Raw genomic sequence first — 12,281 nt, 5'->3', positions numbered from 1 at the left:
CCCTCCCTTGTTCCCCAGAGGATTGTGCTTGGCCACCTGTCTGCAGAGCTTTATCATTCGGGTTTGTTCGGTGTGGCTATGTGGCTGTAATCTTGTCCTGTCCTTACCTATTTACTCTTTATTATGGGTTTCCAGGCAGATAGTCCCAAGTCCCCTGTGTTTATCTTGTGCGCTTGTGTGTGTTTCAATAAAAATGTCATTATTTGAAATCATTGACACTGCTGGTTAAAGCTACTGAATTCCATCATCTGTTGTCCTGTAAAACGATCCATTAAAGATAAAACCGCAGAGACTTGATAAGGTTCTTTCCTAGGAACAAGGAACGCTGATCCAGGGGCGATCTTATCTTCTGAGCAAGTGTTTGCTTTCTCGATATCAAGGAGCCACAACCAAAGGGGATAGACAGGGGAGGTGTAGAGGCTTTCCTTTCCAAATGGTGATCCTCTGAGCCGGAAGATGGCTGCTTCGGTGTCAGACCGTTTCAGATATCAGGGAGAGGAAACGGGTGAACTGGATCCTGCCTTCGGTGCCTGAATGTATTTAGCTTTGCACTTACCAGGGATAGTGGGAGGCTGTTGACAGGGGTAGGGGGGCAGCGAGGAGGGGAACCTTTTACTTTTACAATATTTCTAATCTATCCTTGCATTGGCTTTAACATATGAAGACCAGATGTCAGTCTTTGTTTGCCAATTGCTGTAAATATTCTCTCCGTCCTAGTAAGGGCAGAAGTACTGCTTTGATCAGCTTTGGGGGACTCCCCCCCGAATGACCCACAAAGGATTTAAAAAAAAAAAAAAAGAAAGAAAGAAGCTGTTCCTCTGCTTTTTCCTGCCTTTTTGGCCTTCCATATCCATCACAAGAGTGTGGTTTATATGTTTTTGTTCTTATTTTATAGAGTCGTTCTCCTTTTCTCCTCCTTTCTCTCATCCCATAAGAACATGAAGTCTGTCTTTGCTGAGTGATGATATCAGATATCTGAGTGCGTCCAGCGCAAGGAGATGGATTTAACAGAGGGCCTTGCTAATAGGAGATTTTAAACTGTGTTTTCAAAACATTTATTTTAACAGATTTGATTCAATATTTAAGAAACGTTTTAGAAAAAAAAGAGCGAATTGTTTTAAGCGGTTTGGGGTGGTAGTCGCGTTGTACTGCCACAGGCAGGCAAACCTTGCCTATCATTGTTTTAGGGATCTCAGAGTTCATGTTCATCCAGTTCCTGTGATCTTATGTAGCATGTATCCTCAGAAATGTCAAAAGTTCTTCAGAAATTGAAAAGGAAGAAAAAAAGGGGGGAAGGTGGGAACGGGACAGACAGGGACTGAACCCTAACACCTCCCTCCAAGACCATGTTGCAGTTTTTTGATCATATAAAAGCACTGCCCCGCATCTTATGCCCTGTTCACCCCGCAGCTGAGAGTATTGAGCTTGTTACGGATAGAGTGATTGCCTGATGGCGATGATAAAGGTGATGCACAAAGTATCAGCATCCTTAGTGTTTAATTAGGAAGTGGGACTGGCCAAAAGACTAATTTGAGTCAACTGGAAAAGAGAGGGGCAACACACCTGGGATGAATTGGGGTAAAATAAGAGACTTGGACCCTTTTGTAGGGAGAGAGCGTAACTTCTGGGTACTTTTGACATGAAGGTAAACATTATGTATTTAAGTCTAGGTGCCTAAGTAAAGCTTGCAAAACTGCCCGAAGCTAACAGACTGGAAGGAGAAGCATTTTGTTTTGCTGCCTAGGATTTTGTAAACGCTTTGTTTTATGGAGAGGTTTCACCATTAAGTCAGCGTGTGAACTTTAATTTTTTTTTTTTTATGCTAGAAGCATTTTTTTTCTGGTTTTACTAGGAGAATAACCTGGAGGTGCTGGCTGTTACATAAGCAAAAGATTTGCCAGCAGGCATTGCTGCTGCTAGCAGCTCCCAGCCTGAATCTTGAGGTTCAGATGATACATTTTGTGGGCCCATTTATGTCTTACGGGGATGGCCTCTTTATTCTGCTTGTCACCAAGGAAGGGCAGGTTGGCATTTAAATCTGCTAAGGGTCATTATTCTTGGCATGAGTAAATCTGCTTTGAAGACAGATAACTAACCCTCAGCTTGACACATGGTCCGAGGCATTTTAAACGTGGCGGCCTGGTTTTTTTTGTTAGCATGCCTTATTTCAGTAATTATAGCATGTTAAGCTGCGCGAGGCCTGTTTGGCCAGACCTTGTGCAGACACTGTGAAATTAACTTTTTTACCTTCCAACACGAGCCGGACCGAATTGACATTTTCTAAAGCCTTGCCGGTGAGCCTCCTGCCCGTGGTGCCCATTCTCTAATGGAAAAAAAGGTGCACAGAGATTTAGTCATCTCATCTTTGCTTAATTGCTCTACGTTGTAGAGGAAGGCTAGGATGCAGACGTACCGGGCAGCAAGGAGAAGTAAGGGCTGGTGGCTAGCAGAAGCATTGCATGTTTGGGAGAAACAGCGATGGCAGGAATGGGTCTGGAAAATGATGATTGAGCTGAACTAGAGGACATCAGGCTCTCTCTACAAGCTAACATTGTTTTAGGTAGGAATAACTAAGTTTAAATGGGGAGAACTCAATGGAAGTGGCATGAGCAGGTGGAGGATTGTATGAAGCAGCTGTGCTTTTTTGGAATAAGTTTTAATAGCCTTCAGTGACCAGCTATAAGACCAAATTAAGATATCCTTCTCCCTCCCTGCACCTCTTTTGGCAGCTTTGGGGACCAAATGTAGAAAGCCCCTATGCAACACCTGGTCTTTTATAAAGCTTTCCTGTGTAGCAGTGAATTCCTCACTGTCTCTCTTTAATGGTTTCTAAAGTGGCCCTTATACCCCACGATGCTCTCTCTGTTCCTCTTTCCTGACACACTCATTTAATTTTTAACTCACAAGGCATTTGCTTATTTATTTTCATTGTTCCTGATAATAATTCTAAGCCATTAGAGGGGAAAATTGTATTAAAAAATGCTGTTTCACACTTTATTTGTTTGATGATTTAGAGCGATGGAAAATAGCACATTTGCTGGCTTTTATAGTCTGATAATTATTCACATCCATCAAGCCATTCCAGGGGAATAAACAAAACACCAAGAAAATTACACTATTAATAGCATCTACCATGGCAAATAGGAAGGATCTTTCTCATGCTTTAATCTTAAGGCTAGAGAGAGGGGATCATCCAGTTAAACCTTCTGTGCAAGGCAAAAGCAAGCTGGCTCTGTATGGGAATGACAATCTAATAGAAAATTTCAGCGCTTGATTGAGCCCATTCTAGATCTCTAATGCTGAACTTTTATCAATAAATTACACCAGCATCCATTTTTGTGGGAAACCCTAGGTCTCTAAAGACTACTTTATACAGCATTGATTGGAGGCTCGGGAATCCTGGCACTTTCTTTGCAGGGAGATTGCTCCAGAAATTATGAAGAGTCTGGCACTTGGAGCAGTAGACTCCAGATTTCTCTGGGTAACACTGCTTCACTCTCCCTATCTTGGATACTGGCTTAGTAAAAAAAGGTAGAGCAAGGTGAGATGCAGTTCTAGTTGGATCCAAACTATTTTTTTCTTCCGAGGTCTTTTTCCCCACCTACATGTCTTGTTCTCCAGCACTGAAGCTGGCCTGATAATTCATTGCCCTCCACAAATCGTGGAGACTTTTGGGAGCTTGTTTCCTGTTTTAAATCTGGCCTTGCAATTTTTTGGGTGGGATTATAACAATCTTCAGAAATTGTTATAATCCCACTCTTGTCATCCAAAAAGCTGGGCGTGTGACTAGTTGACCTCTTTTGAAGAATGTCTTCATTTAGTACTGGTTTTGCAGTCCTGCCTGTTATTAAGAAGCCGAGTTAATCCAGGGGGACAGAATGTACACTTGCAACAGTGGTTGAAGGTCAGTGTCCTTGGCTGTCACGGATGTCTTCCACTAGCAGGATCAGTCTATAAAGGGTTGCTCTTATGAGGGTTATTAAAATAGTTTATGCTGTTGCCATCCCCTTGCTTTTGTTTTGTGTTCAGGGTAGGGGGAAGAAGTTCCTGCTCCCTCTCCTGCATTGCTTGAAAGTAGTATTTCAGCCGGGGGGGCAGAGCTTGGTTTGATTATTCTTGATTCAACTGGAATAAAACAAAGGGCCATCCACAAAATTGCTTCTCTTGACAATGGTGAAGCATTTGGTAATCTTTAAGAAGTAATATTGTCTTCTAGATGGAGATGGGCTGAGGTTGCTTGCCTGGACGCTAGAGGCTCTTTTGGCCAGCTAAACTGAAAATCCCAGCACTTACGTGCACTGTATGCAGTTGGTTTGTCTGTCTTGTCATCTCTCTCTCGGAGTAAATTGAACCGTGATCAAAATTGGAAGGATCAGAAAAATACACCGAAGGGAACTAAATTGCTCAGTAAACTGGAGGGGTCAGAGTAGCAAAAACTGCTGGCAAAAAGGAAAAGTTCAGTACTAATAAATGTAGATGCCCATACCCAGAGAAGGGGAAAAAATGGTTGAGTTTTATAATATTAGGGAGTTCATCAAGAAATCGTCCTTGGTGTCTTGGAGCAGGCTTATTCTGCTTTTGTGTACTTAATGGAATGATATTTTTAGTTTTTCATGGACCTGAGCACTACAGTTGCAACAGGGAAGGTGTGGAGTGGGGAAGGGGAGGTACAACAGGTCATCCAGGTAGGGGGAGATGGAGGCACATTGAGCCAAGGAATACCTTTGTTGTGTGCACAAAGCTTAGCAGCATGGGATCCCAACCCTTGCTGGACACTCGCCTACAGACGGCAGCAAGCCCTAGGGAAGAATAAGGAACAGGTATGTTCTGGAGATGTTACTTTTACAGTAAAAGAAAAAAAACCTATAAGAAAATAGTAAAAACTAGATTAAACTGAATGAGTAAATTAGGGTCCCTAATTGTATTGGCTGCGCATACTTATTTTGGGCCATGTTAGGTTAAATTGTGTTTATAGAGCCCACAACGAACAGTTTTGGTTGCCTTGGGCTTTCTCTTCTAAATAAATAGGGTTGACAAGGAAATGTTTAATTTTATTTCTGTGTAAAACTCAAATGTTGACACTTGTTTGCAAAGCCAAACCAAGATCCTTTATTGGGGGGTAAGATTCCCCCCTCTCCGTTTCCCTCTCCAAATGGTCAAGACGTGGGTGGTTAGGACACACACCTGAATTATGGAAGATGCACGTGGCTCTGTGCTGAATTGGCCAGCGTCTTAACTACTGGGTCACTGATGCATCTTCCCCCTTCTTTTTGACCACAGATTCAGTTCTGGATTCGACTTCCTTATGTTTAATGCTTAATCAAACCAAAAATGTTTCTGCTCCAGGGTGTTTTAGTGTCAATAAATTAGCACATTTTGATAGTTTCATTGAGAAGTCTCTGGCCATCTCTAATTATACCATCTCTTATAGCCGTTTCAGGTTTTCACGTTGAACGGAAAGACAAGGAAACAGCTGTTATTTTTACGTACGCCTTGTTTCTTAAATTACAAGAAAACAGTTAACTATGTCAGAGGTGATATCCTGGTGTATTTTGAGATGCTGCTGAGCTACTTTCGTGACTTGACCTTTCAGCGCATCTAATTTAAGTTCAGCTTTTCCTGTTAGTCCTTATCCGGATTGCTGTTGAACATGAACCAAGGCTCAGCCTAGGATTTTTACAGACTTTTTTTTAAATTGTGCAGAATAGAAACACTTTTGAAGTAGTTCTTGGGGGAAACTAGTAAAATGCTGTCCCTGAGAGGAGCGTGTCTGTAAGAGTGCAGGAGGTTCAGGGAAAGGGTCAGGGAGCTGGTGGGAGTTTGGTAGGTAGCAAATGGGGTGGCTTCACCTTGGGGTCGGGTACATGCAGCTCTTCAGCAACTTCAGGCTCATCAGTGCCTGTTGCTCTGGGTTAATTATACAGCATCCTCCCTTGCTTGGGGGATTGCTTCAGGTTTACCAGGCGGCTGCCCTGTTGCTGAAGAGACAGGTGGCTTTCCTTAGTCTTACAGACAGACTTTGATCCATTAGATCCAATGGATTCCCCAGCTTCTTCATGGAAACGGAAAGGAATTCCCGTTAATCCTTGCTGCCTTGATCTTCAGGGGTCAGGCTGCAACATCTGCAGGGCGAGAGAACAGAGGGAGCTCCTTGCTCTGCAGGAGCTTTTTAGTATAGGGATCCTCTTGAGCCTGAGCTTCTCTGTGCTTGCAGGTTTAGCTGCCACTTCAAACTGGTCCTGCACATGTGCATCCTTTTTTTGGGAGAAAAGGAGAGCAAGCAAGATTTGGCCTGAGTAGCCCTGCAAAACGGGCACTCCCCGGAGAGGGAAGGAACCCTGGATTCTGGCCCTGCTCCCAATGTTGATTATGCATTTTGCTCTTGAATAATCTTTAGGTAAAATGCACAAGAAACATTGGGTATAAAACCCTGAGCTTGCTCCCTCCTTTTTGGCCTAATGACTGTTGCTTTCCATTTCTCCCAATGGTTCAACTTCAAAGGGACCGATGGATAATGCCCTCGACCTTGCATAAACTTTAAGCAGGATGGGGGCAGGGCTGTTACTGGGTTTCCCACCCATGGTTGGTTGCTACTCATGCCTAACATTTCCTTTGGCTATAAGTAGGTGGCTCCCTGTGTAGTCATTATGCCCACTGAAATAATTGGATGCACTTCTGCGGCAAGATGTGCGTGTCTGGCCAAGTAACTGTGTACGCTTAGAAGCTGAGATGGTGGAACAGGGTATATATAGTATAAGCTTCAGTTACTGTTTTGTACTAGGTAGAAATCTGCAGGTGTTAGTGGTGCATGGGCTCCGAGGGGAAGGATCCCGTTCCAAAACCAGCCTTGTAGCAACAGAGATGCTGTGTAGTAAAGCATCTGTCTTGGAAGTTAAAGACGGGCACTGGTGACTGCAGTCCAAAGGGTGGGTACCTGGCAGTGCTTATAACCATTTCTATTGAATAGCACCTTTTTTTCACCTACTTTTATCAAGGAGTTTTGTATCTAAAGAGTCAGCCAAACTTCACGGGGTATGCTACATGAATGCAGGAGGCCAGTGCCCTTGGACCATCTTTGCCATCTCTCTCATTGTTGCATGCATGCTCAATTTACAGTCTGCCTTTGATTGCAGCAACTTCCAATCTTTCCAAGCGCTTGTCTTCTCTGCCCACCATTTAAGTGATCGTTCCATGTCTTGTCCTCTGGAGTCTGTAACTCAGACCTGTGCAGAACGTAGCATGGAGGGGGGAAGCCTTTTGTTTCTCTTTTGGGCTTTGTGTTTTCCTTTCCTCCCTTTACCCGAGAATCCATGCTTACTCATTCAAACTGGTGGCATTGTGTGGGTGTCGCCAAAAGAGACTTTGCTCCATCCTGCAATTTAAATTCCTCCCTTGCCGTAAGGAAATCCAGAAAAACCTACAGCAGTGGTGCGGCGTGATCCAACCCCAAGTTCTGTAAGTGTTGCACCAAGTGTTGCTTCGAGACTGTCTGTTTTGTGGGTGGGGGAATAATGACTTGTAGATTTTGACTCAGTTCTTGCGAGCAAAATCGATAGAGATTCGGCTCTGCCTGCTGGGTTCCCGCCCAAGCAAACTCCTTTTCATTCTCTCCATGGACCCCGCTCCAGAACTCGGCTCGGTTTCTCGCAGTCTGCAGCTTCAGATAACACAATAACCATGTTCCAATGTATTAAACTTTTAACATCCTCAAGATTCAATTAATCTTATCTTTACAACTCCCAATTACAGGCACTAATTAAGTGAAAGTCGCATTGTGGACTAGGGATATTACATTAATCATCTGCAGCCTTGGAGCCATAAATTAGTTCTTTCCCAATCCTCTAGTGTTTTCCCAGAAGGAATGGAATGTTTCATTTCCCAGATTTTAGGGACATTAATCCCACAGAGGAGTTTGGGATCGGGATTAATTTTATCACGTTTATGTAAGTGATAAATGGCCACTTAAAAAGAAAAGCTCTACCGGCTTTGCCCAAGACGAATGGAATTGAATTGTTTGATAATTACACGATTTAAGGCCCTGTCACCACTTTGGTCAGCGAGTCTTGGGAGCATGTTGCTATACTTATCGTTTTTCCTGGGATTTATTTTTAACGTCAGTTTAAATCGGTTTAAAGGCTAAATCTTGAAGCACCTTTTGCAGGATTTCCTACTTTTGTCTGTGTTTGATTCTGCCCCTCCAGATCATTATGGGGAACTTCACTTTGGCTCACTACAAAGCGAGTGTGGGATGTGGCTTTCCCTGTTACTTCTTGCAGTCTGGGTACATTATCCTAGTGGTTTTAGAACTGAGGAGCAGTACCCAGGGGCTGACCTATAGATATATCACACGCACGGTGTACTGGAGAGGTTTTGCACACAGAGCTGGTAGCTCTACCGGTTGATGAGGCTTTCCAACGTGTCTGATTCTTAGATTGTAAGGGGCCGGAAGGGACCTCGGAAGATCATCGGGTCCAGCCCCCCTGCACCAAGCAGGAAAGACAACTGGGGTCCAGTGACCCCAGCAAAGTGCCCGTCCAGTCTCCTTTTGAAGATGAGACCCTGTTTTCAGCTTCCTAAAAATCTGCCAAGCGTAAACTTTTTGGCTGAAACTTTCCATGCAGGGTTACCTGTCTTAAGCATTTTAAGGTAAATTGCAGTCAAAATGGCTTAGCCAAAGTAGATAGTATTCCTGAGCGTTAAGCCATAGGGCATTGTTTTGCCTGGGCTTTAATAAAATCGAATCTGCCTGCCTTTCTTTGAGTAGCTCTTTCGCCCGTGTGCTTTGGAGCAAAGACATTTAGCATGTGTGCGTATGTCAGAGAGAGACTTCCTGTGAAGAAACCTTCCAGATCTGATCATAGAAACATAGAAAATGAGGGTTGAAGGGCCCTTAGGAGGTCACATCTAATCCAGCCCCCTGTTCAAAGCAGGACCAGCCCCAACTACATCATCCCAGCCAAAGTTTTGTCAAGACAGGTCTTAAAAACCTCCAAGGATGGAGAGTCCACCACCTCTCTGGGGAACCTGTTCCAGTGTTTTACTACCCTCCTAGTGAGAAAATTGTTCCTAATATCTAACCTAAACTTCCCTTGCTGCAACTTGAGCCCATTGCTCCTTCTGTCATCTGCCCCCACTGAGAACATTGCAGCTCCGTCCTCTTTGCACCCCCCTGCAGGGAGTTGAAGGCTGCTATTAAATCCCCCCCCCCGCCCAGGCTCCTCTTCTCCAGGCTAAATAAGCCCAGGCCCCTCATCCTGTCCTCATAAGTCATGTCCCACAGCCCCCCAGCCATTTTCATTGCCCTCCGCTGGACTCTCTCCAACTTGTCCACCTCCTTTCTGTAGTGGGGGCCCAAAACTGGACACAGTGCTCCAGATGTGGTCTCACTAGTGCAGAGTAGAGGGGAATAATCACTTCCCTCGATCTGCTGATCCAACTGTAATGAAAAATTTCAGCTTCTGCTCAGCAGATGCTTTCTGGAATTAACAGTAAAGAGCTCCAAAGATGATATCAGCAATGAGTAGTCTTTTTCTCAAGATGAGCAAGAGTTTTCCTGGATTTGCAGCTTGTGGGTCTGGTGGCCTGTATTCGTCCAGACACTGGGAGCGAGAAGAAGGAAGCAGGCTCTCCTAGGCGCTCACTGTAGACATCTAGGTAGTGCGGACGAGAAAGCTGGTTGCATGAGCTCTTGTCTCATTGTGACTGAAGGGGCTAGGGGTGATGATGATGATGAGTTGGGACAAGAAATTATTTTGTGGGGAGGAGAGGTAGGCTGTTGGTAGGTAGGAAACCTGGGAACTGGTTTAGTGGGGCTTTTATAGGGGGTCAGGGGATTAGGAGGCAGTGGGTGTTTGGTGGAGAGGCAGAGATTAGATGAGGATCAGGAGGGGAGAACTGGGTATGCCGAGCAGGGTGGGTGGGAGTGGTAGGGACTGGGAATGGCTCAGCAAATGGAGTGAGATTGGGGTGAGAAGCCCAAATATTGGAATGGAGACTGGGATTAGGGTGGGAAGTGGGAATGGAGAAGGAATGGTACTGGGATACAGACGGGCTGGAAGGAGGAGGGTCAAGCTTGTGGGGAGTGGACAAAAGAGTCTGCCTTAATTAAACTATGTTGCCATCCCCTCCTGAATGGAGCCCAAGTTTCCTGACTCCTCATTCTGATACCAACATCTGTGACGCTTGCTGGCAGATTATTTTATTCCCTTTTTATTTCTAGTCCATGCAGAGGCTGGTATTTTGTGCCTGCTTTTATTTAATCTGTTCAAGTACTAAAGGTCTGACTGGTTCTCTAGGTCCCAACTCCTGCTGCTGACCCATGCGGATGTTGGTTTGATGCCATATGAGGCAATTTATATTTTTTATCATTTTGCTTTTTTGTCACCCCAGGCAGCGGACATGCATGCTGTGTTCAAAGGTTAAAAAGTCAAGCCCGAGAAAATTAAAATCCCAGAATTAAGGTTGCCTGCATATCAAGTACTTATTTTGTTGCCCTCTGTCTTTTTATTTTATTTTATTTTTCTAGGAGGGAAGATGGACTGTTTGTCTGTACCATGGAGAAAGGTCTATTTGTCACTCAATGAGCTTGTGAAGCGTGTAGTCCTAGATTATCTTGCCAAAGGAAAAGGCACTTATAACAGATTCATCCTTTTTCATGTTTGGATTTTGTGGGTTTTATAACCCTTGAGATCCCTCAGCAATATCTTGGAAGAAAAACAGGCATGTGAATTATTGGGTTCCTGTCCCATATGTTCTGCTGAACTTTTAATGAAGTTGCTTTTGTTTAGTGCCTAGATACTCCTTTGATTAAGGCTGTATAAATATATAAAATAATTTCATCAAGAACTTCTTATCTGCTAAGTTTCAGTGCAACCTCCCGGTTTTATCTTGTACGCATCTTTCCTGATGGGAAAAAAAAGTTTAATTCATTCTCCATACTACTTTACTCCTGGGTTTCCCTGTGCTGCATTACCATATTGCCTCATTAAACATCCTTTTAAAATCTTTCCCTTCTAGCTCATGATTCACTCTGTGTGAAGTCTTCTGATGCTGTAGCACATGAAAATAACACAGAAAAATAAAACCCATTGTGCGAAGCACTCAAGGACTTCAGCTTCTCCAAAATAAAATTTTGGTTTTTTTCCTTGCATTGTAATGATTTTAATTGATACCGTTAACATTTTCTGAAATTTTGGGGTTCTACTTCTAGCTGTCAGCAAATTGTTGGTGTTGTGCTACACTCCCTCCTACCTGCAGTTATTTAAATCTCAGTTCTTGGGGTTTTTTTAATTTGTGATGCCGTATTTTTTTTCTGATGCATGTAAATTGTTTCCCTAGGTATGCCATACCCCCGGAGCATGGCAAGCGGCTGGAGCGCCTGGCAAAAGGTATGCTCACCTGCCCACTTTGCTCATGTTGCTTCTGTTCAGACAAACGTGTGGATATGTGTAATGAACACTGTAGCATCCCTGGGATGAGTCGCACCCTTGATTTTTAAATTGACTCGCGTAGAGTTGCTACAGACCCGGTTGCTATAATTTGCTCTTGCTAGAGGTACCTGATGAATCTACACTGAGTGCATTAGCCCCACAGCCAGAGACCTTGTCATCTTGTCAGCAGCGCTGTAAACAGTTGCTGCTGGTACAGGTGGCTTCTCAAAGCCTCGGTCTCCTGACACACCAAGGCCAGGCTAAAATAGATGGAAAAACTTTCATTTTGAGATGTTAAGACCAAACCATGGAGCTGTCCTGGGAACGAATTCAATAAGAGACCCACCATGCCTCTCCGCATGCAATACACGGCTTGTTAAGGCCCGTTGCAATGAGATGAGCTCTACTGATCCCTTTGTTTGGAGGGCCAGCTCCTGGGCCGCTGTGAAGCTTTCCTTCCTCGCTGTGCTTTGTGCAGCCTTTGAAAGAGGGAACCTTGTAATTATTTGTGCTTCCCTCCTTATAAATCTGTTAAATACAGACAGCATTTGTATTGATTACCGCTGAACAGTTTTCATTAAAAAAAAAAAAATGCTTAGAAACTCAATAATGGTGGATACAGGGATCATAATTATGGGAATTCTCTATTCCCAGTGTGTACATTGTCTTTGGTAGTAGTCCTCTTATACGGGGGCTCTGTAGTCTGATTATTTCTCTTGCTTCCCCTTGCCTTACAGTTAACCATGGTTAGAAAGGAGACATAGCTCCGAGGCCAGTGGAGCAGTGGGACACTTCCTGCCCTTTAAGGATCTTTCCTATTCTAGAGTCATTTTATTCTTTTTGATGAAGCAG

At 43.9% G+C, this 12,281-nt stretch overlaps 1 protein-coding gene across 6 annotated transcripts in view; it reads left to right on the top strand.

Moving 5' to 3' along the window:
- Positions 1 to 12,281, top strand: part of KDM4B (lysine demethylase 4B) — a 131,663-nt gene that overhangs the window by 31,993 nt on the left and 87,389 nt on the right. For all 6 annotated transcript variants that reach the window (XM_025196495.1, XM_025196491.1, XM_025196490.1 and 3 more), the window contains one exon: positions 11,338 to 11,387. In XM_025196495.1, the coding sequence (XP_025052280.1) occupies positions 11,338 to 11,387 (50 nt within the window). The remainder of the gene's footprint in view (positions 1 to 11,337; positions 11,388 to 12,281) is intronic.

Source organism: Alligator sinensis, unplaced genomic scaffold, assembly GCF_000455745.1.
Source record: "Alligator sinensis unplaced genomic scaffold, ASM45574v1 scaffold1295_1, whole genome shotgun sequence".
Lineage (NCBI taxonomy): Eukaryota > Metazoa > Chordata > Crocodylia > Alligatoridae > Alligator > Alligator sinensis.
This window is presented reverse-complemented; position numbering and strand designations above follow the sequence as displayed.